General features: G+C 56.5%; 1 protein-coding gene across 5 annotated transcripts; it reads left to right on the forward strand.

Moving 5' to 3' along the window:
- The first annotated feature begins 127 nt into the window (after window positions 1-127).
- Window positions 128-23,812, forward strand: RHOF (ras homolog family member F, filopodia associated). Of its 5 annotated transcripts, none has more exons than XM_060027995.1 (10): window positions 128-406; window positions 1,804-1,908; window positions 3,849-3,939; window positions 7,465-7,514; window positions 9,591-9,671; window positions 10,187-10,356; window positions 10,646-10,733; window positions 21,161-21,270; window positions 21,358-21,492; window positions 22,607-23,812. In XM_060027995.1, exons 6-10 carry the CDS (start codon window positions 10,219-10,221, stop codon window positions 22,769-22,771), a joined length of 636 nt encoding a protein of 211 aa, XP_059883978.1. In that variant the 5' UTR covers window positions 128-406; window positions 1,804-1,908; window positions 3,849-3,939; window positions 7,465-7,514; window positions 9,591-9,671; window positions 10,187-10,218; the 3' UTR covers window positions 22,772-23,812. The 5 variants fall into 5 exon arrangements, with proteins under 5 accessions (XP_059883978.1, XP_059883976.1, XP_059883979.1 ...); XM_060027993.1 differs by lacking the exon at window positions 128-406 and adding an exon at window positions 434-734; XM_060027996.1 differs by lacking the exons at window positions 128-406; window positions 9,591-9,671 and adding an exon at window positions 434-734.
- Window positions 23,813-25,487: the final 1,675 nt, after the last annotated feature.

Consider the following 25,487-nt stretch of genomic DNA (forward strand, 5'->3'; position numbering starts at 1 on the left):
GTCTGATTGTGTGTTTGGACGCTGGGAGCCGTGAGGGGCGGCAAGGAGGCTCCAAGACGAGTTGCAATCGAGGTATCTCGGCTCCGGCTTCCTCTTCTGCCCCGCGACCCCCTCCCCCCAGAGCGGAGCTGGGGAAGGGAAACCAGGATTTTAACCAAATTAGCATTCACATTCCTGGGAGGATGCAGCCCTTGCCTGGACCTGGGTGATAGAAGCTTTTTTCTGTTTTTATTTTTGGAGAGGAGCGCCCTGTAATTGTGAACACATGCTTCTCTCCCCGCACCCCCCCTTCCTCCAGTCACCGACGAAGGAGAGAGTCCCCCTTTTTTGCATTTATCTTTCCTTCCCCTTTCTTTATTAAAGGTCCGGGAGTGGCGGCGGCCAATCAGCGCGCGGCTTCCATTTTGTGAGTTCAACTCCAAGGCTCCCGGGCTTCGCGAGGACGCGTTTGTAGCCCCCTCTGCCTCTCCTGTCGGGCGGCCGAGGCGAGGAAGTCGCCTCGCTGGGGCTTCGTGGTGGTGTATTTCACATTGGGGCTCTTTTCGGGGTTTGTAATTTGGCCGTGGGTAGGTAATTGGCTGGAGCAGGGCGGCAGGGTGCGGCAGCCAATCAGCGCGCGGCTTCTATAGGGCTTGAGTTATTAGACGCTGCTCTCAAAACATCCTTCATCAGACACCAAGGAGAGGCCAACAGATGAGGGGAGCCATTTTTCTGCAATGGAATTAAATGGCCAAGTGGGTTTTTCCTTTGTTGCAAATGGGGAATGTTTTTCCTTTGACTCCACCATCCAGTTCAGGACGCCTCAGTGTTGTGTTTAACATTTGTCAACAGGCTAAAGGACTCACAATTGGAAGAATGAAGAAGACTTTTTAAAAAGATCTGGATTTTTCCTTATGACTTGGAATCCATCTTTGTCTTGTATAACTAGGTCATAGCACACCATTAATGTCAGCAGTTAACAATTTTGAATTCCAAAAAACCTAAGTAAACGACATATTTAATTTTTTTCCTCTTTTTTTTTTTCTTGGGTGGGTGGGGGGAGCTTGGAGCTGTCTTAATCTGTATTCTCTTGACTGAACAATAAATTTTTATATATATATAGTTTCCTCTATTAAACACTTAAACCTGGCCATCTTATTAACTCCTTCTGCTCTCTTTTTAACAAGGTAATGTTTTAAATGTATAGTTTTAGGACTAGCGAAATGGCAGCAACAAAAAATTGTAAGCAGTCGTTACTCTTTTAAGTTTTTTAAAAACCTTTTACATTGTAAGTACCCAGTCCATTCTGTCCTTACGCAGTGCAGTTTTCATTGTTAATGTTGCTGAGATGTCCTTAATTTTCTGAACCTTCATCTGCATGTATGTCTTTGTCGCTCTTGTCTAACATAAAACAGTTAAAATGCTTTTAGACGATTTTGCTTTTATACAGCTAGGGTTTTAGCTTTAAGCTTTTGAAAATGTTTATAGCAATAAATGCTAGTCAGCTTTCTTCCCAGTAACATGTACACTTTCTTTGAAAATCTATCTATTTGAAGAAAAACATCTCTGTTTTTCTCGTCTTGGTAGGGGGGGTGGGTGAGGGAAAGGAAGACCTCTTTGTGTAAAGAGACTAAAGCCGTCACAGGAAACTAGATTAAAACTGGAAAACAAGTCCTAGCTGGTTCGAGCCAAACACCATCGTTAACTCGGGGGTATTTTCTATGGTGGTTGGGATGGCCGGTGCGTCTTTTGCCTTTTGTTTGATTTGACTGTGTATTTTCGCCTTTTGTCTCTTAATGACGGTCACACCATTGCTATATCCAGAGCAGTAAACAGTCCTCAGCGAAGCCGCCTTTTGCCAACCCAACCCTGGAAAATTTGCAGAAGTGGAAGGAGCTGAAAATGCCATGAGAGTGTAACTTTAAAAAGGTAACAACAACAAAAAAGACACCACCACTACTCCAAATATTCCCAACTAAACAATCCCCCTAAAAGATATTTTTTACAATAACACCTCCAAAACCTCCGCCCAGCTTGATCTTCCAGACTCCATGGCACCGGGCTGAGCGGGTAAGTAAAAACAACAACAACAACAACAACAAAACTGCCTTTTACCCCTTCGAGGAAATGTTTTTTCGAGCAGGCCAAGGGCTGCAAATGTTTGGGAGCTGAGGGGAGAAGGTTTCAGGAGCTTCATGTTTGGCAGCCGGATCGGGAGGGGTGGGGGGGTGGGAACGAGGAGGGCTCTTCAGACCCTTTTGCCCCTTCTGCCCCGGAGGCGAGAGGAAGGTCTCCCCAGCGACGTGGGGCATCCACGGAGCCGCCTGCGCTCGTCCTCGCTTTTCTAGGTCTGAGCCTTGGGGGGAGAAGAAATTGAAGTGCTTTGGGGAATGGGGGCACAAAAGCCGAGGAAGCCTCTCCTTCCGGGCCTGGGGTCTCTTTCCCTTTTGATTGTGGGGGTCTCGCCCTCCGAAGCCGGCTTTTCGGGGCTCCGGGGTGCGCCTGCGCTTCCTGAGCGAAAAAGGACAAAAGGCCGGCGTCCATGTTGGCACCATGACGCAGCATCTCTCCCGCCTGCAGCCCGAGCGCTGCCTGTGCTCCCGGCCGCGCTCGCTCCTCCCTCCCAAACACGAGTTTTATTTTCAGGTTCAGAGCAGAGCCGCCGGCTGGGCCGGGGCCGAGGCCGAGGCCGGGGCAGGAGCCAGGGCGGGACTGCGGGTGGCTAATGGCGGCCGCTTTCTTCCTTCCTCCCTCCTTTCCCGGTTGTCGTTGGGAGCCCGGAGCAGGCGGCGGCCCCTCGGCCGGGCCGGGCCCCGAGAGCCCGCAGGACACAGCGCCCCGGGTCGAGGGGTGGTCACGGAGGCCGTTTTGGGGGCCGCAGGCCTGGGGGCGTCGCGCGCCGCGGCTTTCGCGCTCGCCTCTGCCGGGCGAGGCGGTCAGACGGGCGCCATTTCGCGCGCCGCCCGCGGCTCGGGCGGTGGCGGCCGCCGCGCGCCAGGCGGGAGGAGGGAAGGAGGCGGCGGGGCCGCGGGTGGGGGGAGGGGAGGCCGCCGCGGCGCCGCCCGCGTTCCAGGCCTCCGCCTGCGGGGACGCCCCTGGCCCGGGGAAACCTCGACGAAGAGCGCGGGTTCCGCAACGTCCTCGGACCCCGCTCCCGACCTGGGGGCCCCCGGGGGCACGAGGAGGCCGGCGCGGTCGCGGGGTCTTTTCTCTTCCCTCCCGCGCGGGAGCCAGTAGCAAAGGGCCACCGGGGCAGTCGGGGCCTCGAGGCCACCCCCTGACCCCGACCGGCTCCTCCAGAGGCCGTGGACTTATTCCCCGCGGCCCGGCCCTGATCCCAGGCCGTCCCTGCTGCCCACCCCGAGCTTCGGCGCCCACGTCCGGCTTCCAACCGCCCTTTGATAGCCGAGCCCGAGGGGCAGGTGGGCCCCTTTTGTCCCCACTTGGGGCGTGAGGCCCTCACGCTGGCCGCCGACGTCCCTAGGTGGCCGTCCAGGCACAGCCGGCCAGCCGGCGCTCTGGAAGGTGGGGTGGGGTTTGGGGCCTGGGAAAGCCGAGCGGGCCTTCCCCGGGATCCCCAGAGGCGGAGGGCTCTGGGGTAAACCCTCGCATCTCCGGCCCTTCCTGGGGGAGGGGATGCGGACGGGGCGGGCCTTTGGAAATGCAGATGAGCCGCCGCCTGCTGCTCGGCGCCCCGGCTGAACCTTGGTGATTCATCCACACCCCCCTCCTATTCATTCTGGAGTGAGGACTGCCTTGGCAGCTGGGAAGGGGGGAGAGGCATTTGTAAGGCTCCCCTTCCCTCATGGAGACCGTATCCGGTTTGTGGCCATCGACGCCCTAAAACACTCTCCGATTTTTCCCCCCAGGATCATGACCGGAGAAGGGGCCCGGTACCCCCAGAGTGGACCGTCCTCCTTTGGACAGAAGCAGGCCTAGTTTGACAGTCCTCCCACCAAGGTAGGTGTGAGCCCTTTCCCAGCCTGCGAGAGATATTTGGGGGGCTTTGGCCTGGAGCCCAGGGAGGGCGGGCACCCCAAACCTGCTAGTCTGGTTCTGCAGCCCTTCCCCCCCACAGATGTGTGGGACTGAAATCGGCTGCCTGCTGGGCCTGCTTGGTCCATCCATCCCCGCCTGTCAGCTTCCGTTGTCAGGAGTTTGGGGCGTGCAATTCTTTGCCATATTTAGGAGCATAGGAGAGGCTGCACTTGCATGTATTAGGTTGGCCCAAAGGTTAGTTCGGGTCTTCCCGTAACATCTTACAAAAGCCCGAACGAACTTTTTGGCCAACCCAATATTTCCCAGTTGTGTGTTTGGTGGGTGGAGTGCCCTGGATGCCTCTTCTGAAAGACACAGGCAGCTGCCAGGAAACCGGGCCCGGCCCTGGCCCTCCCTTCCGGCCTCCGCTGGGGGCGTGTGGGGTGACTGTGTGAGCTGGCCTCTTCCCCTCTGATGTCTGGCTGCTAGGGAGGTGAAGAACAGAAAGACCTGAGATCTGGGCCAGCTTTCTTTAAGAAAGAGGTTTCTTGACTCTTCCCCTTCCAGGGAATTCCCACGATTCCACCTCACCCAGGCCCCCCCCCACCAAAAAAAAAAAGAAAAGAAAAAGCCCTGTTTGTAGAACGGGAGAAACCCGGATTTGAAACCTGGCTAGCCATTTCACCTGCTGTGACCTTGCGTAAGCAGCACAGATCCTCAGCCCCAGTTTCACCATCTGCACAGATGGGTCAGTGATTGTCAAAGTTGAGTGTGCAGCCGAATCACACGGGTGGCTCATTAGAATCGACTCCGAGGCCCGGTCCTTGAGTTTCTCATTCAGTAGGTGGGGCCTGAGAGCTTGCATTTCTAACAAGTTCCCAGGTGATGCTGATGCTGCCTTGTGGAGACATTTTGAGAACCTTTGGGCCAGGTAACACCTGGGGTGTTGTGAGGATCCAAGCATGTGCTCTTGGAACCCCGAACTATTTCTTGGTGCGGAGGTGTCGCTTCGTAGAGATGGCAGCTCTCTCCTTATTCTCCTTACGCAAGCTGACAGCATGCAGTTTCCCATTCTCTTTATCTCCAGGAAGCTCCGCAGCTGGAGACAGTGCGGCCCTTGATCTCTGACCCCTCTCCCACGTGATCTTTAGTTTGTGATTACTTTGATGAGCCATTTGGGTCCAGGTGCTGCTGATTGCGCCGCCTCCCCCGTTCGGGCCGAGGCTTGACTTCCGGGTCTAATAGGCTCTGCTCACTTTTATCCCGTCCTTCAGTTTGGGGGCTGGAGTGAGGACTGGGGGAGCCGTAGGGCTTGACCCAGAGGTTTTGTTGGGGGCGTGTTGGTGCTTAATCGAGGGAGGCTCTAAGGCAGGCAGCTGTGGGTTTGACTCTCCCCTGTGCTGGTTGACCTTGGGCGAGTCTCCTGTGTAAAGTGATGATAATGAAGCCTGCAGTAAAGGGTGGAGGGCGGATTAAGTGCGATTAAGGGGGCCGGCCTCACAGGCTTCACACCAGTTGGCCCCCCTTCGGAGGTGGCTGCGGGGGGTGGGGCTGGGCTGTCCGAGAGCTCCTCCCCCACCAGCCCACCTCGTAGCACGTGGCACAGCCTCAGGGCAAAGGGGAAGGCTGACATTCTGCAGGCTGGGAGCCAGCTCCATTTTTACTCCAGTGTGTGAGTTGGGATGGTGGCTTTTCCTCAAGTCCACAGGCTGTTGTTCCATGATGGGTCATGGTTTGGGGGGTTCCCCCCACCCGGAGAGTAACGTGACTCACCCAAGGTCAGGAGGTCATCACCGGCAGTCAGGATGAGATTCCAGGTGTCTTCCAGCCCAGCACCTGTGTGCATGGCACCCCCTAGCCCCAGCTGCTGGGTTATTCTGGGCTCCTGCCAGTGCTAGCTGTCTGCTGGCGTCACCGCCTGGGAGCTGGGAAAGCTATTTGGTTGAAAGTAACCAGCGTGGTACTCTTAGGTCCTTCTGGCTGTCATGCCTTGGCGCCATGAGGGTCTCCAGATAAGCTGGATTTGGTCCATGCTGTCTTTTGCTGGGGGGCAAGGGGTGCAGCCGACCACACCTGGCACCAGACTCCCTTCCCCCTACCCAGGGTGAGCACTTTGTAAAAGTTGGCGAGGCTCACATTATTAGTATCATACGAGCCTTTCCCTCCTTCCGGCGGTTTAAATTCGGCTCTGCCATTGATGAGTTCATTCAACTCCCTGGATTCTCAGGTGACCTTTCTGCCCCCTGAGGGTGTCCTGCATCCCTTCTGATAGAGCCCTTGGGGCTCCACGGGGCTGGGGTCTTTATCTCCCGTGGGCGTTGGATAGTTAAATAATTGATTTAAACCTCTCCCTCCCAGCAGCAGCTTGGAGGGTTACAGCCAGTTCCTCCACTCCCGCCCTCGGACCAATTAGGGAACAATGAGGCGCTCCATTGTGGTCCGGGTGTGATTCTTGGAAGGGAGAGGGGTCCCGATGACCTGGAAGGATCGTACCCCTCCCCGCTTCCTTTTTTCACCCCCTTTCTAATTTCTTTGTCTGGCACGCCAGTACCTCCTAGGTGAAGGGAGGGGCGGGGCAGCCTATCAGTCCTCAGACTGGTTCCTCTGCCGAGAGCGTGGCTCCACCCACCGGTCGCCCAGCAAGCTCGGGGCGGGGCTGCTCCTGGCGCCCAGCCGGTGGAGCCTGCCTGGAGAGGGCCACGCCAGCGGAAGGGCGGCCGGAGGTGGCCGGACCTGCCTTCCTACTGGACTCCAGGGGCCCGCCCCTTCCGGCCCGTTGGGCGAGAGCCGAGGCGTGGAGTACGACCTTTTGGACCCCCTGGGTGGAAACTGAACCTCTGCCTGGACTGTGGAGATGGGCACCCTGCCATCTCAGAGGCCGCCTGGGTCCAGTGCTGTCTCCATCTGGCCAGTGACCTCGATGAGTTCCTACCCCTCCAGGAGTCGTGGTCTCTCCTGTGAATCAGGAGGAGGAGGTTGGCAGATAACCTTTGACCTGTCTCTCAGTCTGGCTTTGTGGAGGTAGCTCTTTGTACTCTGGTGGTGACTCCCCTGAGCCCACCACCACATGTTGAGCCTGGAGAGAGTCCTGGGACAGGGATAGACAGCCTTGATCCCCCAGGCTGCGCTGGGCCACCTCCCATCCCTGGGGCCCCAGAGGATGGTCAGTTACTTCTGTCTCACGTGGGGTGGATGACCCCTCAGGTGTGTAGTGACCTCCCAGAGTATGCTGAGGCACCAGGGAAGTGGAAGCCATTAGCATTGTCGTTAACGTCCCCGTCCTGACCTGTGCTGGCCAGACCTTGCCCTGACAAGACAGAAGTGGATCTGGCCCTACTTCTCTCTTGTGGTCAGTTGGCCTCACTAGATCCCAGGCCTAGATGTGAGCACAAATCAGTTCACCCCCGCAGATGCCACCTGCCAGCTCCCCTAGGCTTCTGTGTCTCAACAGCTTTGTGGCAAGAACCAGTTTAAAGAATTTTTTCTTACCCTCCTAAATCTCTCCAGGAATTCCTGGTGAATAGAAGAATGGCATGGGTCCTCGGAACATTTTGCAGGTAAGGGAGTAGGGCTCCCCGGGCCTGTGGGTGTTCCCAGTGCCTCAGCTGGCCTGCCCTGGCACAGCACCTCCAAGGAAGCTCCGAGCAGCTAGCCTGGCTGCCGGGTATTTTTAGCTACAGATCCAGCCCCTACACCACCACTGGAGCCAGGTCCAAATCAAACACGCTCCAGGCAGGGTGGGGCTGGGGCTCTGTGCCAGCCTCGCAGCCAGGCAGGGGTGGGTGGGCAGGCTGGGGCCAGTGTCAGCTGTCCTGCCTGGACCTGGGCCGGCCTGGGAAGACCTGCTTTCGTGTAAGTCATTTTTTCTGTTATAAGTTGAAATCCATTAGTTAGACAGAAAAGGTGGAAACCGAGGTCTGAGGATTTTGAGGAAAAGTTAAGTGCCCTCTCCCTACGGGCTGGAGCAGTTCCCACAGTTTGCTCAGAATGGGCAAACTCTAAGTGAGTTCTCTCAAGGCCCTTCCCAGATGAGGTAGTCTTACTCTCCCAGTCACTCCCTGAGCTTCAGGGTATCTGATGTGAGGTCAGGCCTGTGCCTGGCTCAAAGGTAAGTGGTCCTCCCCTCCCTCAAAGCCCTCTTCCATCCTCCCTCTCCCTGAGTGATGGCTTCCTCCCCCTCCTCTTCTGCCAGCCCCAGGCTGCCACTGTGTAGAGATGGCCCCAGCTCTGTCCTCACCAGCCAATCACAGCTCCCCCCTGGTCACCGGAAAGAGCTTTGGCTGGGCTCCTCTGTTCAGAGCCTCTGTCTGACACCCATCTTGAGCCTGATAGCCAGGCCCCTGTGATCTAACCCTCACCACCTTGACAACCATGTCTGGTCTCCCTCCTCATGCCCCAGCCACTGCCAAACCTGATGGGGTTTCCAGCCACCATGCATTTACTCAGGCTGGGTACCCATCCTACTTCCACTGGCCCTTCCTGCCAGCACTGCCAAGCTTAGTTCATGTGTTGCCCAGCTCTCAACTTCCTCTGAACCCCACGGGGGCTCCGGTGTCTGAATTGTTCTCGTCTCGCAGACTCCTTTAGACTGCTTCCCCCAGGACTGAGTTCCTCAAAGGCAGGAACACAATTGCCTCTCAATAAACGTGTGCTGCAAAGAAGGAATGAATGAATTGCTGTATATTTGTCTAGGGGTGCTTGACCCAGCAGATGCCCTCTGGCCCGGTGACAGAGTAGGGCTTTCCGCTTAAGAACCTGGAGCTGGGTCTTCTCTTCCCAGCTCTGGGCTCTTTGGGGGCTTCCTGGGGCAGTCTCTGCTGCCATCTGGTGGTCAGATTATGCCTTGCAGTCTCTGAAAACGTTGACCTGGCATTTATGGTGCCAGGTTGACGATTTCCTTTCCGAAGTAAAATTTACCTGATCCTTGCTGAGTACCTGAAAGTGGGGAATCTTCTGGGTGGGATGAGGGCAAGAAGATCCTGAATCCTGCCAGCCCTTCTCTGAGGAAACTCTCAGATGTCCTACCCCAGCTGGGAAAGATTCTGCTCTCTCACCTAGCCATGTCCCAGTGCCTGCCTGGTACATGCCTGATCCTGGGGGTCCCTCTGCCACTCCTGACCACTGGCCTGGTTTGTGCAAAAGACAGTCCAAGGGAGGGAAGGGGTGGGAGGCAGGGGTGGTTTTGCCCAGACGCCCTGATAGTACCTGGCCAGAGTGAATGCTCAGTAAATAGCAGTTTGGGTCCGGGGGTTGAGGAGAAAGCTTGGGATGAAGGATATGTGGCTGCTGGCTGGAGAACACAAATTTCTTGGTGGGAGCAGGGTTATCAGTCTCCAAAGTGGACGGAAGGGGGCCCAGCTGATCTCAACTAGATTTACCTTGACCTTCCCCTTCCCCTTCTCGACGGCGTCTTGCTTGGTTCCCACGCCTCTGGGCCTTGCTAGAAAGAGGTTCCCGCCCGCTTGGTTTGGGGCCAACCCTCGAAAGGGTTCTGGGGCCACTCACCTGTTACCAAAGTTGCCGCGCCGAGGCCATCGCTCGGCAGAGGGCGCCAGATCTCCACCTTTGGGAGGTGAGGTGATAGGTAAGCGGAACCGCTATTCCCCAACCCACACAAGGGCTCACTCCCATAGGGCCAGACCACGTGGGCAGACAGGACCCCTATGCCAGGATCTTTCTTGGAACCACCGACGCTACCTTCTGGGGGAAAACAGGTCAGAGTGGACTTCCCCGAGGCCACATAGTTGGGGCGGGGAGAAGCTGGGGGGCTTTTCCCAGAGCTTGAGACCAAGGCTCCTCGAACCCGAGGGCTGGGGGGCAGTCCGCCAATCAAAGAGACCCTGCCCGATGGAGGAGGCCGAGTCGGCCAATCAGAGGGTCCCTGCCTGAAGACAGAGACTGCCAATCAAGGGTGCCAGGCGGGAAGGGGCGGAAACTATCAGATCTTGCTGGTTGGGGTGTGGGGGGCGCCGTGACTCGCAGGAGAGATGGGAGCTGCGCTTGCCGCTGAGCACTCCGTTTCTCAGTTGCCTCAGTTTCCCTGGGAATGAGAGGTGAAGACTCTGGGCCGAGAGCCTAGCAGGAAGGAAATAGTCTGGGAGGTCGACCCCGGCTGGCTGCCTGGCGGAGGAGGTGCCGCCTTCGAGGGCGGGGCTTCTCTTAGCCCCGCCCTAGGGGCCAGCCCGCGCCCCGCCCGCCCCGGGTCGCTCAACCTTAGCGCTCTCCTCAGGGCGCCGCCGCCAGTGCTGCCTGCTCCCGGCTATGGACAACCCTGGGGCCCCAGCCCCGACTGCCGCCCCGGGCCCGGGCAAGAAGCAGCTGAAAATCGTGGTTGTGGGCGACGGCGGCTGCGGCAAGAGTTCGCTGCTCATGGTGTACAGCCAGGGGTCCTTCCCCGAGGTGAGGCCCGCCGGGGGGCTGGAAGCAGGCTGGGGGCGAGGGAGACGGGCTTGGGACCACTGGGGGTGAGGGACAGACCTCAGCCTGCGCCCCGAACCCGGACCCCAGGTCCCTGGCGTCCTGCGCACGGAGAGGCGGCCGTCACCCCGGGGCGCCCCCTCGGGAATTCCAGAGCCCAGCAGAGTGAGGGGGGCTGAGCCGGATGGGGTGAAGGTGGGGGTGGGGATCCAGTCGGACCCTGGGTCCCCGCCGCACCTCTTAAGAACCAACACTGCCCGTTCTCCGACAGCACTACGCCCCATCCGTGTTCGAGAAGTACACGGCCAGCGTGACCGTGGGCAGCAAGGAGGTGACCCTGAACTTATACGACACCGCCGGTGAGTGCGTCTGCGCGGCGAGGGTCCTAGGGTCCGCCAGGAGCGTTTCCCCTGAGGGGCATTCCCCGCCGGGCATCCCCGCCCGCCCTTCTGCCTCTCCCGGGGCCCTGACATCCCGTCACTCCTGGAGGCCGCGGAGGGGCGCTGGCTGGGAACCGGTTGACCACCGCCTGACTGGGTGGTGCTGGAGGCCGACAGAGGCGCCCCATCTGTAAAAGGAGGGTATTTGGAAGAGGTGAGTTCCTGAGCCACCCTCTTAGCGCTGATGTTCTGAGGGCTCACGGGTTCCTTCCTCTCCTATGGCTCTAGAAAACCGTGGGCTTTGCTTCTGCTTATTATGGTTCCAGGATTTCGTGTTACATGCTGTGGTCTCTTAGGATTCCGTGGACTGCAGATTTGAGTCCCCTGGTGCTAGGGTTCAGTGGGCTGCATTTCTGGGTCCTATGTTCTAGAATACTTTGGGCTATAGATCAGAGCCTGTGACTCCAGGATTCTGTGGCCAACAGCCCTGAGGCTCTAGGGCCCTAGAGCTACACATTCTGAGTCCCATGTGTCTGGAATTCCATGGACTATGGTGCATGACTCTGAATTCTATGGTCTATAATTTTGAGCCTGTGGTTCTAGGATTCTGTGGCTACAGTTCTGTTTCTTCCTGGCACTGAAGAAGGAACAGAGCTCTAGGGAATGTACGTTCAAAATAAGGTTCTCTCTGCCACCTGCAGCTCCTAAGGCAAGTGTATTTATGCTAATTGCGTCACAGTCATCAGCGTTCCTATTGTTGGGGGATGGGTGGAGGAGCACAGCCAACGGGAGGATTTGGGTAACACTGCTGGTACTGGTACCCTTGGGGAGCTTCCATCCTGCCCTGACGCCCCTCTGGGCTGAATCAACTTTGGGGAGCAAAGCTCAGGATCCCAGCTGGGGCCTCACCCAGCCTCTGTGACTCAGTGTTCAGTAATTTGCAGGGGACTATGTCATCAGGTGTCCCTTCCCCTGTCGGCCAAGCCTTGTATGTATGAGGTCAAGTCTTCCAGCTGGTCTTGGATAGGGCCAAAATCCAGGACCACCCCCTCCTGCCCACCGCTCCATAAGGCTGCCAGTAACATCTCTCATTCCACTCTGGAGAGGTTCAGGAAAGGGCCTCTCCCAGCCCCAAACCCCTCCTTCATTCCTGACTTTGCCATATGGGTGTGTCCCCCCTATAGTGGCCTCTAAGGGCCCTCTCTTGTTGGATGAGGGCCCTGCAGGGCTGCCCCCAGAACAGGGCCATGCCTCCAGCCCCTTGAACTGGGAAAGCCAAAGGCGTCTGAGGAATTCCCAAGGGCGTGGCCACAAGAGCAGTAAAAATCGTGGTGTGTCTGGGACACTTTCAGTTTCACATGTTTCCTGTCCGGGACCCAGGTGGGGGCAGGTTCATTAACCCCACTTTGTGGGTGGAGTGCTGGTGGGGCAGGGAGAGTCAGAGGGAAGATTTCACTCTCTTCCTTCCTCTGCCCTCAGGGCTTCACCGCAGCCTCCCTCATCGGACCCAGAGTAAGGATCACTTCTGGTCTTTCTGGCCTCACCCAGAGAAAGATGCTCAAAGAACTTATCAGCGTAGATTGTCCTGTAGAGGTTCTGGAAACCTTCTACTTGGTATAAGGAATGATTTTCACTAAGAGCTACTGTGGGAGGGATGGGGAGAGCTCCTTCCCAAATCACCAGGAGCAGTGACCACTCAGGGCGATGATTACCTGTCCACAGCTTCCTGCCACATGCTTTGGAGTCAGACCTGGGCTTTGATGCTGGCCCCCCTGGCTGCGTGTCAGTGGGGGCACCTAGGCCTCAGTTTCCTTCTCTGTAATCAAGGCTAAAATAGTTGTGAGGATTACATCAAATTCATGTGACATGCAGCACTTAGTGCAGGGCCTGGCTTTTGCAAAGGGCTCACTGTCATTGTGATTTTTTAACCTCCTGCCATTCAGGCCCAGGCCCCAGCCCAAGCCTATTCTTTTGAACCCGCTGCCTGCAGAGCTCTGTGCCGGCCCCCACCCTCTGCTTTCCCAGCAGGACTGTTCCAGGCGGCAGAAAAGCAGAGCTGGGGTTTGAACCTCTCAGTGGCATCCCTGGGGGAGTAGACTGGCCTCACAGTCAGCAGGACGGCCCAGGAGGGATATTTTGGGGGGAAGAAACGTGGCTGTTCCCTCAAGGGTGTCCCGCTGTGACTTGGGAAGCCCCACTGTCAGGAGGAGCATGAAGGAAAGCCTGGGTCACTCCTCTTCCACACGCCAGTGCCCAGCGTGGTGCTTGTCCTAGAGCGAGGCTTGTGGAATGAATGAATGAAAAAGAAACCTGGGTGCAGAGACACCCCTGGAGAAGGTCCTTTGTGATAAAGGTGATGAGATTCGTCTCTCTCTCTGGGGTGGACAGATATCCGAAGAAAGTGGCAGAAAGAATGGCCAGGTGATCAACTAGAAAAAGATAGAGACAGGGTGAAGGGAGTGGCCCAGGTAGAGATGAGTAATGGTGGTTTTATTTATTTATTTATCTATCTGTTTATTTATTTATTTATGGCCCCGTTGGGTCTTTGTTGCTGCGTGTGGGCTTGTGTGGGCTTTCTCTAGTTGCGCGAGCAGGGGCTACTCTTCGTTGCGGTGCGTGGGCTTCTCACTGCGGTGGCTTCTCCTGTTGTGGAGCACGGGCTCTAGGCATGCAGGCTTCAGTACTCGTGGCTCGCGGGCTCAGTAGTTGTGGCTCACGGGCTCTAGAGTGCAGGCTCAGTAGTTATGGTGCACGGGCTTAGTTGCTCCGCGGCATGTGGGATCTTCCCGGACCAGGGCTCGAACCCGTGTCCCCTGTACTGGCAGGCAGATTGTTAACCACTGTGCCACCAGGGAAGCCCCAAGTCTAGTAAAGGTTATGGTAGAAGGTTCTAGAACCTGATGGGCTAGACCCTATGGTGGGAGGTGGGGGGCAGGGGAGCGAGCATCTTTCCAGCCAACCAGTGGTGCTCAGAGCTGTGGGATGGGGTGCCCCCCCCCCCCCCGAGAGGCTGAATTTCTCCACACCCAGGACCTCAGCCACAGGGGTCCGTGTGGGAGGAGAGTCTGGCTACTTGTCTCCGTCCTGCGGAAGCAGTTACAGACACCACTGCGGCGGGAGGGTGGATGGAGGGGTGATGGAGCTCTCAGTGCAGTGCGCAAAGGTGAAGGGGGCGGGCGCTGTGAGCACCCATTGCCCTAGCAGCTCATCTGCCTGCCCAGACACCCTCAGAGGCAGGAAGCTGCGGTGAAGTCTGAAGTTTCCTGGGCAGAGAGAGGGGAGGTGGGGGCGAGGTGGGATGTTAAGACACCAACCGGAGACAGAGCTATCTGGGCTTTGGGGTGGGGCATCACAGGACTGGCTGGAGTTGCCCCGGGAGGTCGGGGAGCTGTGGTCCCCTTCCCAGCCAGAGATGGGAACAGTAGGAAAAGTGGGGCGCAAAGAAGTCGCTGAGACAGGAATCACGGACAAGAGGGGTGCCTAGGAGCCAGGAGCCCTGGAGGCGGGGGAGCTGACGCTGTGGGTCTATGGCGCATGCGTGGTCTGAGCTCCAGACCGTGGTTAGGAGACACAGGTGGGCGGGCCCCAGTAGCACTAGTAAAAGTGGGTTCCTCTTCTGGCAGCTTCCCCTTCTCACGCTGCCTGCACCCCTCCCTCCCCTGACCAACACCCCGGCCAGAGATGGGAACCACGTGCCCTGTAGATGTCCTCTGGCAGATTTGGGGACCACTGTGGCCCAATGACACCCTCTCCTCTACCCGGCACCAGGTCTTAGAGACCATGCCCCCGGGAAGATGACTGTCATGGCAGAGCTTCCCACAAAGGAAATAACGCTCGCATGAGCCTCACTTCCTCAGGCCCTGCGGCACCGCCAGCTTCAGGAAGATGGGCAGCTTCCGGGGGAGCTGTGGATCAGAAGACCTTTCCTCTCCAGAAGCAAATGTGTCCTTTTGCACATAACCCGAGGGGCTTTTTTTTTTTTTTTTTTTTTTTGCGTTATGTGGGCCTCTCACTGTCGTGGCCTCTCTCGTTGTGGAGCGCAGGCTCCGGACGTGCTGGCTCAGCGGCCATGGCTTATGGGCCTAGCCGCTCCGCGGCATGTGGGATCTTCCCGGACCGGGGCACGAACCCGTGTCTCCTGCATCGGCAGGTGGACTCTCAACCACTGCGCCACCAGGGAAGCCCTCGGGGGGCTTTTTTAACCTCTCAAGCCCATCTGCAGAGGCCAGAGTGGGACCCCTGTTCGCCTCTGGGCAGATGACTTTGCCCCCTTTAAGCCTGGGCATCACTGTGAGTAAATGGGGAGGGTAATTGTATCACCTAGTGGATGGGAGGCCTCCTAGAGCTCGTGGGTCCCAAGATCTGCGGTTAGAATCCCCCACCCAGGTCCCCATTCAGTTTCTATTTCAATAGTAACCGCAGGCCCACACCTTTGCCCAGCATTGCTCAGCCTACAAGTCCTTTACTTCCAATATCACCCCCTTTTTCAGATAAGGAAACTGAGGCCCAGAGAGGGAAGGTGCCAAGATCATGGAAAATGAGTCTGAGTGGAGCTTGGCTCTCCTGACTCATAGGGGTGGGGTGTCCAGGACACTCCACTCCTCCCAAGGAGCCATGAGGTCGACAGCACCCAGAAGTCCATAGTCTGCAGGCGTGGTCCCTATGTGGAGGCTCACACTGAACTCCTGGGGAAAGCTGAGCCAGGCACAGTCAAGTCAAGAAGACAACTGGGGGCTTCCCTGATGGCGCAGTGGTTGAGAGTCCGCCTGCCGATGCAGGGCACACGGGTTCGTGCCCCGGTCCGGGAAGATCCCACATGCCGCGGAGCGGCTGGGCCTGTGAGCCATGGCCGCTGAACCTGCGCGTCCAGAGCCTGTGCTCCACAACGGGAGAGGCCACAAGGTGAGAGGCCGCGTACTGCAAAAAAAAAAAAAAAAAAGAGAACTGGGAAGAGATGATGGGATCTGGGCTGGCTACCCATCCTCTCCCAGAGTCCCTCCCTCTCAAGATCCCCTTGTTGGCAGCCTTTCCTCACTGGGTCAGGGTTGGGGCTTGTAGAGTGAGGACAGCTCCCTATCCTCTGGGGTGGATTGAGAGAGAAGCACCCCAATAGTTCTACCTATGGTCTTCTGTCCTTTATGAAGCTTCCCTTTGGCTGTGTGACGTTGGGCAAGTCACTTCACCTCTCTGTGCTTCAGTTTCTGCATCTGTAAATTGGTGATAACAATAGCAGTAGTGGGAATTCCCTGGCGGTCCAGTGGTTAGGACTCCGCGCTTTCACGGGCAAGGGCCTGGGTTCAATCCCTGATCGGGGAACTAAAATCCCACAAGCTGCATGACTCGACAAAAACAAAACAAAACAAAACAAAAACAGTAGCCAGTAGTGAGGAATCATAGTGAGGAGTGATGAGTCTATGCAGGTAAAGGGCTTTGAATGGGGCCTGGCATGTGATGAGTGAGAGCACTGCCAATAAATATTGTTGATACTAACCATTTTTACTGTTATTATCGAGGCTCACCTGCTCCTCACATACGCATTTCACAGATGAGGAAACTGAGGTCCAGAGATTAATTCCCAATTAGGAAGGCTTCCCGGGAGGACTGGAGCTTTTACAGCGTCTGGGCAGGAAACTGGCCTTGGAGCTGGGAACCGCGTTGGTGCTTCAGCTCACAGGGAGCCTGTCAGTGACCTTGAAACCTGCAGCCCCACCCCCAGCCACGTGGGCTCCTAACAGGAAGAACTTGCCCGCCCAGCTTCCCGGGGGGGTGTGTGGGGGGGCGACTGCTTAAATTAACACGGGTGGGACTTCCCTGGCGGTCCAGTGGTTAGGAATACGCGCTTCCATTTCAGGGGGCACGCGTTCGATCCCTGGTCGGGGAACTAAGATCCCGCGCGCTGCGAGGTGCGGCCAAAAAAAAAAAAAAAAAATTAACGGGTGATGGAAGTGAAATGCCCTTGCAAACCTGAAAGCCATAGAGATGATTATTCCACTTTATTCACCGGCTCGTTTGTTCGTTCGTTCATTCCCCAAATGTTTATAGAGCCTGTGTGCGCCAGGTGATCTAACAGTGAGGAGTACAGAGATGGCCTGTCCTCAGGGTCTTACGTGCTCATGAGGGACATCTCCCCCCACAAACAAAAACAACTGTGATGTCAGGTAGTGATACTTGCTAGGAAGAAAAATAAAGCCATAGCTGGTCATGGGACAGACTGCAAAGGAGGCTCTTGTTTCAGAGCAGTCTGGAAAGTTCTCTTGGAAGAGGTGACATTTCTGCAGAGACCTGAAGGAAAGGAGGGAGTGAGCCATGCTATTACCTGGGAAGAGCCTTCTAGAAGAGGGAACAGCAAGGGAGAGGCCCTGAGCCAGGAGCAGGCTTGGTCTGACTTCCTCATTCAACCCACTGCAGTCTGGCTCCGCCCTCATCAAGCTTGCTGCAGTCAGCACAGGCCCTAATTGCAAAGCCCAGTGGCATGTCTCAGCCCTCGTCTCTGCTAAGTCTGACAAGAGATGAACAACTTCTCAACCACCCACCAGCCAATAGTGACTGGACACCTACCCTGTGCCAGGAATGATTTTTAGACAGACATGGACCCTGCCCTCAGGGTGCTTACAGTCTCCCGGGAGACAGGCGGTAAACAAATGTGTGAGTACAGGCTGTGGATGGACTTTGCGTGGTGAGGGAAGGCCTCTCTGAGGAATCAGCCGGGCAAGATGGGAGGAGACGTCAGAACACCGTAGCCCCATTTTACAACTGCTTGTCTCCTCCTGCCGTGTTTCTAAAAGGGAATCAGAGTGTATGTGAGGCCAGAATTCTGAGCCGCATCATTACATCGTAGAGGCCCAGAACCTGTTTTTGCACACTACAGAGCAGAATAGAGCATTGCTGCGTATCAGCAGAAGGAACGCTGGCCTTGGACTTGAATGAATGTGGAGTCAGGCCTGGCTCTGATTCGGTGACCTCAGAGGGGTCAGTTCACATCTCATGTTTCTTTATATGTAAATGGGAGTATTCATAAGATCCCTGACTAGCACATCAGGCAGGTGGTTGTTGTCAAGGTTTCCTTTGTTTTGGCTGCGTTGGGTCTTTGCTGTTCTTTTTCTTTTCATGGGTCTTCGTTGCTGCGCGCAGGCTTCCTCTAGTTGCGGTGAGCGGAGGCTACTCTTCATTGCGGTTTGCAGGCTTCTCACTGCGGTGGCTTCTCGTTGCAGAGCACAGGCTCTAGGCACGTGGACGTCAGTAGTTGTGGCTCGCGGGCTCAGTAGTTGTGGCTCGCGGGCTCTAGAGCGAAGGCTCAGCAGTTGTGGTGCACGGGCTTAGCTGCTCCGTGGCACGTGGGATCTTCCTGGACCAGGGCTCAAACCCGTGTCCCCTGCATTGGCAGGTGGATTCTTAACCACTGCGCCACCAGGGAAGTTCCTGTAAAGGTTTCTTAATCATTTATAGGCAAAGGCACTCTAAAAAGTGTGATGGGAGTTCCCCAGTGGCCTAATGGCTAGGATTCTGGGCTTTCTCTGCCAAGGGCCCAGGTTCAATTCTTGGTTGGGGAACCAAGATCCCAAGGCCGCGCGGTCGCCAAAAGAAAAAGTGTGACGTATAAGGTGGCATTACCAGTAAGTAGTAGAGAGAAGGCAAGTATCTTGAAAAAGGAAATACTGTGGATGGTCAGTCTGAATGTTTACAAATGAAATGCTAGGAAGGAAATGGGGGAAAAAATGAGGGAAAAGCATTCCAGGTGTGGCACAAGAGCTTGATAGGTTTGAGAAACAGCAAGGAGGCTGCCTTGGTTGTACTGCAGCGAGTGAGTGGGGCAGGAGGAAGGGGGATGAAGTCGAGACTGGTGGGCAGCAGGGTCATGTGGACCACTGGGAGGGGCTTGGATTCTCTGCAAAGGGCAGTAGGGAGCCACTGAAGGTGTTTCAGTTGAGGGGAGAGGGGTGTGATTTTACTTGTGTTACCATCCATCCAGCTGCCAGGTGGATAATGGATTGAGGGGCAGCAGGAGGCCAGGGAGGAGGTGGCACAGAAGACTGACGGTGGCTTGGATGAGGATAGTGCCATGCCATCCAGCAGAACTTTCTGCAATGATGGAGATGTTCCACACCCGCACTGCCCATTACGGTAGCCACTAGCCCCGTGGGGCAGTTAATTACTTGAAATGTAGCCAATGCAACGGAGAACCTGAATTTTTAATGTTAATTAACTCAAATAGCCACATGGGGCTAGTGACTACCCTATCAGAAAGATGTGGACAAAGGTCAGGAGAGGGGACATGTATGGGAAGGGGAGATGGGCTGGAAGAGCACGTTGGGCCGGTTTCCCACCATCTTACAAGGATCTCTCCAGCTTTCTGGTAATGAGGGCAGGAGGGCCTGAGTCTGCGGGGCCCTGACTACCCCTCACCCCTTCTCCAGTGTTGAGGGAACTTTGGCTGAGTGACAGCACAGACAGTCCTCCCGGCCCAGCCATCATTAGATCTGGGTTCCCAGTCACTGCACACCATCAAGGATCCCTGGGCTGAGGAGGGCCAGTGGGAAAGGAGATGGCGGCCGTGTCCTGTCATCAGCAGGGGTCTGGGAGCAGGATGTGTCCTGTTTGTGCTCTTGGGAGAGGCTGCTTGTCCTGAGAGGCCTTTGGCACGGAGGGATCAGAGGGCAGGTGGCACCTCCCTGGCACCCACAGGCTAGAGGAAGGGGCAGGAATTCCTGGGCTCTGAGTTCTGTGTTCCCTGGAAGGTAGTCACCGCCTGGGTCTTTCTGCAGAGGGGGCCAGGGGTCGCCATAGGGCCTGAAAGACTCTCAGTTCTCACTGTGGTAGTTTTAAACAAAAAATAGGGCATGACAACCACGCACAGTGTGTGATCCCGGGCCTGCTTCTGAACTAGGGAAAAAATACTACAGGACATTATTGGTGAAATCTGAATACAGCTTATGGATTGGATTAGAAGAGTACAATGTCAGTGTTGGTTTCTGAGTTTCATACTTGTCCTGAGTAGGTGAGAGGACGTCCTTGTTCTTAGAAAAACCGCATAGGAACTCTCCCGTGGGGGTGGGGGTGGGGGTGGGGGTGGGGGTGGGGGTGGGGGTGGGGGCGGGGGCGGGGGTGGGGGTGGGGGCGGGGGCGGGGGAGCCGAAGGTCTGCAGTTCCTTCTCACGTGATTCAAAGTGTATATATACAGATAAAGCAAGTGGGCAAAACGTAAGGCCTCGGTGAATCTGAGTAAGGGAGTTCTGTGCTCTCTGTTGTAATTTTTCTGTAAGTTTGAAATTGTCAATATAAAAAATTACTAAAAAAGTTTTTTTTTTTAAACCAACCGTCGCCCAAGCCCAGCCTTGGGTTCTGATTCAGGTGGTGCTGGGAGGGACCGAGTGTCAGAAGTTGTCAGTTCTTCCTGGTGAGTCTGGTATGCAGAGGGGTTGACAGCCACTGTGCCGAGTGGACCTGGATGGGCGCACGGTCTGTCACCTCTAGCATGCCCCCACCCTCCTCCTAGTGTTGGCAGGAATGGCAGGAGGAGCTCAACCAGAGGCCATGCACCTCTCAGCCGGCGGGAGGGGGGGCGGGGGGCGCACTCCACGGTTGACTGCAGTGTCCTGGGCCTACCCAACCCCACTGGTCTGAAACTTCAGGGAGGGGAGGCTTCACTTCAGATTTGGCTTCAGAGTCTGCGCTATTAACCTGAGCACCAGGGATAAGGATGGGAGGGAGGGGTGATCATCACTGGCATGATTACTAGCAGTTTTTCCAGCACTTACCCTGCAATCAGGCCTATCTCTGATCACTGCATGGCTATTTTTTTTTTAATATTTATTTATTTGGTTGTGATGGGTCTTAGTTGCAGCAGGCAGGCTCAGTTGCAGAACGTGGGATCCTTTGTTGTGGCACGTGAACTCTTAGTTGCGGCATACATGTGGGATCTAGTTCCCTGACTAGGGATCGAACCTGGGCCCCCTGCACTGGGAGCGTGGAGTCTTATCCAGTGTGTCACCAGGGAAGTCCCTGCATGGCTTTTATCTCGTGTAGGACTGCGGGCTGCCACCTCTGTTTTTTTTTTTTTTTTTTTTTTGCAGTACGCGGGCCTCTCACTGTTGCGGCCTCCCCCGTTGCGGAGCACAGGCTCCGGACGCGCAGGCCCAGCGGCCATGGCTCACGGGCCCAGCCGCTCCGCGGCTCGTGGGATCCTCCCGGACCGGGGCACGAACCCGTGTCCCCTGCATCGGCAGGCGGACTCTCAACCACTGCGCCACCAGGGAAGCCCGCCACCTCTGGTTTACAGACGGGAAACCGAGGCCTAGAGTCTCTTGCCCAGGAGACCCCCAACCCCTCATGCATCGGAGTCCAGACAGGGGACTCAGGTAGAGAAGTAAGTGGTACCTCCCTGACCTCCACCTGCTGTCTGGTTTCAGGGCAGGAAGATTATGACCGGCTGCGGCCCCTGTCCTACCAGAACACCCAGCTCGTGCTCATCTGCTATGACGTCATGAACCCCACCAGCTATGACAACGTTCTCATCAAGGTAAGGCCCCTCTCCCAGCCTGCCTGCCTCTGGAGGAGGGGCTACGGACGGGGCCCCAGCCCTGATGCCCGCCCTCTCCTTCCACAGTGGTTCCCGGAGGTCACCCACTTCTGCCGTGGGATCCCTATCTTGCTCGTTGGCTGCAAGACAGACCTGAGGAAAGACAAGGAGCAGCTGCGCAAGCTCCGGGCGGCCCAGCTGGAGCCCATCACCTACACGCAGGTGGGCCAGGGGCCCCTCCCCCGCCCCGCTCCGCTGCACCCCATCGCCAGGAGCCCAGGACACAGCCATGGCCAGAAAGCCTCCCAGGTCTTTGGCCTCTGCATTTGGTGTGCCTTAGCAGCCTTTCGGGAGCTGAAGCCAGCAGGATTCTAAAAATAATGATTTTCTTTTTTTTGCCGCCCCGAGCAGCTTGCAGGACCTTAGTTCCCTGACCAGGGATTGAACCCAGGGCCACGGCAGTGAAATCACCGAGTCCTAACCACTGGATTGCCGGGGTTAAGAATAATAATTTTTAGATATTAATAATGATAGGCCACTTGCCTGAGCACTTTACATTACTTACCTCATGTAATCCTTATAACCTTGAGGCAGGTACTATTAGCGCCCCCCATATTACAGAGGAGAGATGGAGACTCAGAGAGGTTAAGTAGCTTGCCCAGGGTCACACAGCTAACCTGAAGTGGAGCCAAGATCCCATCCCAGTCGCTCTGGCCCCAGAGCCTGAGCCCTTAACCACCACCCTGTCCCATCTCCCCAGAGGCCTGGAAGGGCAGGCCTGCGTTGGAAAGCAGGGTTCCTTTCATGAGCCTGACCAAACCCTGCGGGCTTCTGGGTAAGGCATGGCAGAATAAAAGGAACACGAAGGAAAACTAATGAAGTTTAATAAAAAGGAACAGGCATTAATAAATTTGTGTTAGAAATACTGTTTTTACTCTAATAGCCAGCTCAGTTGCCCTAACTGCGCTTTCGGGAAGAGCAGGGGAGAGAAGCACGTAGGAAGCCCTTTTGTCTTGAGGCCTTCAACTCTCCTCACAGGCCTGGCAGACACAACACACCACCCCAGTTCTCGGCTGAAGTCAGCCCCCGTCTCTGCCTGAGTTCAGGGGAAGCGTGGGCAGGAGGCCAGGACAGAGCTCCCAGCAGCTACAGCCCACAGGCCACACCACACTGGCCTTCATGGTCCATCCGCACACACTGGGGAGTGCTGGCCCTGGGGTGAAGCGTCCCCACACCGAGGCCTCCGCCCCCAGCAAGCCCCCAAATCTGTGAGGGGTCTCACAGGAGACCGCATGCTCCAGGCCCCTCGTCTAATCGCGGCCCCTCCCCCCACCAGGGCCAGAGCGCCTGCGAGCAGATCCAAGCTGCCCTCTACCTGGAATGTTCTGCCAAGTTTCGGGAGAACGTGGAGGACGTCTTCCGAGAGGCCGCCAAAGTTGCCCTCAGTGCTCTGAAGAAAGCACAGCGGCAGAAACAACACCGCCTGTGCCTGCTGCTTTGACACCTCCCGGCGGGGCCCACGGCCCTCACGATAGAACTGAGAGGACGCAGGTCCCCAGCTCCAGACTACTCCCCGGATCCTGCACCCTCCCCAGCTCTCGAAGGGCACTCGGAGTCGGGCGTCTCCAGGGCCTGGTGTCTAGAGCCTGTGGCCAGGCTCTTGGAACATTCTGGAACTCTCTCCTTTCCCAGCTGGGGCTCTGACCACGAGCTCCCCTCCAGCCTGCATGGTGGTGGTGAGCGAGGGTGCTGGACTCAGTCCCTCTGTACCCTGGAACTAGCATTTGTCCCCAGGACTCAGGAGTGCCCTCATCACTACCAACCCCCAGCTGTGTGTCCCCTTCTGCACACCCAATAGGTCCTCAAAGCCTGTGCTTGAGATGAGAAATGACGTCTGGTATGAGGATAAATGTGGACTTGGCAGCGTTCCACACAGCCCCCAAGCCTGCTCTCCCCAGTCACCCGCCTCCCTGGTTTCCTGAGATAGGCACGGCTGCATCCTCCAGCTTCTTGCTTCCTCCCTGCAGGAACTCAGGCACCAGGATGGGACCGAGGCCTATCACAAGAACACAGGCCCCAGCCCCAAACGTGGGGGGCCGGCACCAGCCCCCTCCCTCCTCCCTGCCAAACAGAGGACTTAAGTCTCAGCCCTCGGCTTGGCCGCCATCTTTCCAGAGCTGGACGCACATGAGGCAGAGAAGAACCTCTCTCAAAAAGCAAAAAGTATTATCTGGCTGATCCATGTGACGCTTGCTCAGTGTCTCCTCACCTGCAACCCCTCCGCTCGCCACTACTTGCCAGAAACCCGAGATGAAAAGTGACACCAGCTCCGAGTGATCTTGGGCAAGTCAGGTCTCTCTACAGACTGTCTGCAGAAGGACGGCACTGGCTCATTTAAAGAGTCATCGAGCTCCCGTCTCTCACAGCCTCCAATTCTGCCAAGATGTGGAGATCTGGAACCAAGGCCATCCTGGCCTCCTGCGAGAACAGACTTGATTAACCCCCAGTGCAGATTCACTGAACCTCCTAGAAGGTCTGGGGTCAGGGGCCCAAGAGTTTTGAAACAAGTGCCCCAGGTGATTCTGATGCCCCAGAGATTGAGAGCTGGTGGCTCCTGAGTAAGCCCAGGGATCAGCGTTACCTAAGATGAGATAATGGCTTCAGGTGGTCCTGCCATCCCCGGTATCTCCTGCCTCAGCCTCCTCCGTTGCCCAGTGCTTCAGCGCCCACTAGGCCTGAGAAAGAGACTTCTGAAGTCTACCCCACCCCACCTAGGTTCCCCAAGGCCCTGCCGCGCCCTGGGGAATCAAGAGAGCATTCAGTCCAAGGCTCCGTGGACAAATGATGGTCTTGGACAGAGGTCCACAAACCACAGTCTGTGGGCCAAATCTTTTATTTTTGTAAATAAAGTTTTAGTGAAAAACAGCCCATTCGTTTACGCGTTGGCTGCTTTTGCCCTCCAGTTGCAGACTAGACTAGAGTGAGAGACCATCTGGCCCTCAAAGCCTAAAATGTTTGCCATCTGGCTCTTCACAGAAAAAGTTCGCCAACTCCTAGTCTAGGGCAAACCCGAGTGCCTAAGGGGCCAGATGGGAGACCCAAATGAGTGAAGTAGGGCAGGGATGAAAGGGAGTGGTGGGGCCTGTGGCAAATTAGAAAGCAAGCACCCCACCCTAGACAAGGCAGCTCAGCCCAGCCAGATGCTGCTCTGTGGGAATGTTTCTAGATCTTTCCATTTCTCTAGGGAAAGTGGAAATCTGGATTTTTATGTGGAATCTTACTGGGGGGAGGGGAGGGGAGGGGAAATTTCATACTTTAAAAGTTTAAACCCCTTTGACACCCAGAGCATGATTAGGGACACCATCTATGTACTCTGGTCGACAGGGATTTCTAAGTAAGTCGTTAAGGACGGCTGAGGCCCATATGAGAAGACGCAGAAAATGTAGCCAAACTGTTCGCTTCTTCACCCTCCCCACAGATACAGAACCTAACGTGAGGTGACCAACAGACCTGCCCTGGCCTCTAGAGTGTGGCCGCCGCCTCGAAGTGAGCCTGCTCAGACGCCCCCCACGTTCCAGAAGCTCTGAGGTGAAGGGAGGAAGCCTGAGCGTGGGTGACCTCCACGCTGGCTTACGTCCCAACCATTGCCGAGGGGCTTGACCCCACGCCCTGAGTGCTCACGGAGAGAATCTGGGAAGGTGGGCTGAGGGGTGGGAGTCATGAAGCCCCCAAAAGTGGACCCAAACTTTGAGAGAGAAAAAAAAAAATAGCCCTCACACCAGCCAGACGATGCAGGGGCGCCCTCTGGTGGTGACCCTCAGAAAACCCTCCCGCCTCAGGCCAAGCCCTGGGCCTGTGGGAGGCAGGGCCACCTGGCGGCCAGCAGGCTGAAGACTCAGGAAGCACAAAGAGTACGAGGCACAAAGACACGGACAGCGGTTCTCCGAGAACCTGAACACCCGCGCGGCGGACGCGCGGAGGCCGGGAGCTTACGGCAGAAGCGGTGCCCCGGGGAGGGCGGCTCCCCGGAACACGGAAGGGCTTCCTTCCACCCGCCTGGGACTCAGTAAGTAGCAGGTCAGCGGAAACCCAACCCCAGCGAGGCACGTCCGAAGCCCAACCTGAAGGGCTCAAACGACAGGATGGGGGACAGAGGGGGACCCTGAGGCTAAGCCTCCCCCACCCCCCAGGAAGACTGACGCAGTCTCGCGGAGAGC

This window comes from Delphinus delphis, chromosome 13 (assembly GCF_949987515.2).
Source record: "Delphinus delphis chromosome 13, mDelDel1.2, whole genome shotgun sequence".
In the NCBI taxonomy this organism is placed as follows: domain Eukaryota; kingdom Metazoa; phylum Chordata; class Mammalia; order Artiodactyla; family Delphinidae; genus Delphinus; species Delphinus delphis.

Bases quoted from the DNA above. Each gene is read 5' to 3' on its own strand.
- RHOF (XM_060027997.1), top strand. From the start codon at position 9,226: ATGAAGGATATGTGGCTGCTGGCTGGAGAACACAAATTTCTTGGTGGG. The intron at 9,542-10,186 runs GTAAGCGGAACC...CGCTCTCCTCAG, and splicing joins TTTGGGAGGTGAGGTGATAG to GGCGCCGCCGCCAGTGCTGC. The intron at 21,493-22,606 runs GTGGGCCAGGGG...TCCCCCCACCAG, and splicing joins AGCCCATCACCTACACGCAG to GGCCAGAGCGCCTGCGAGCA.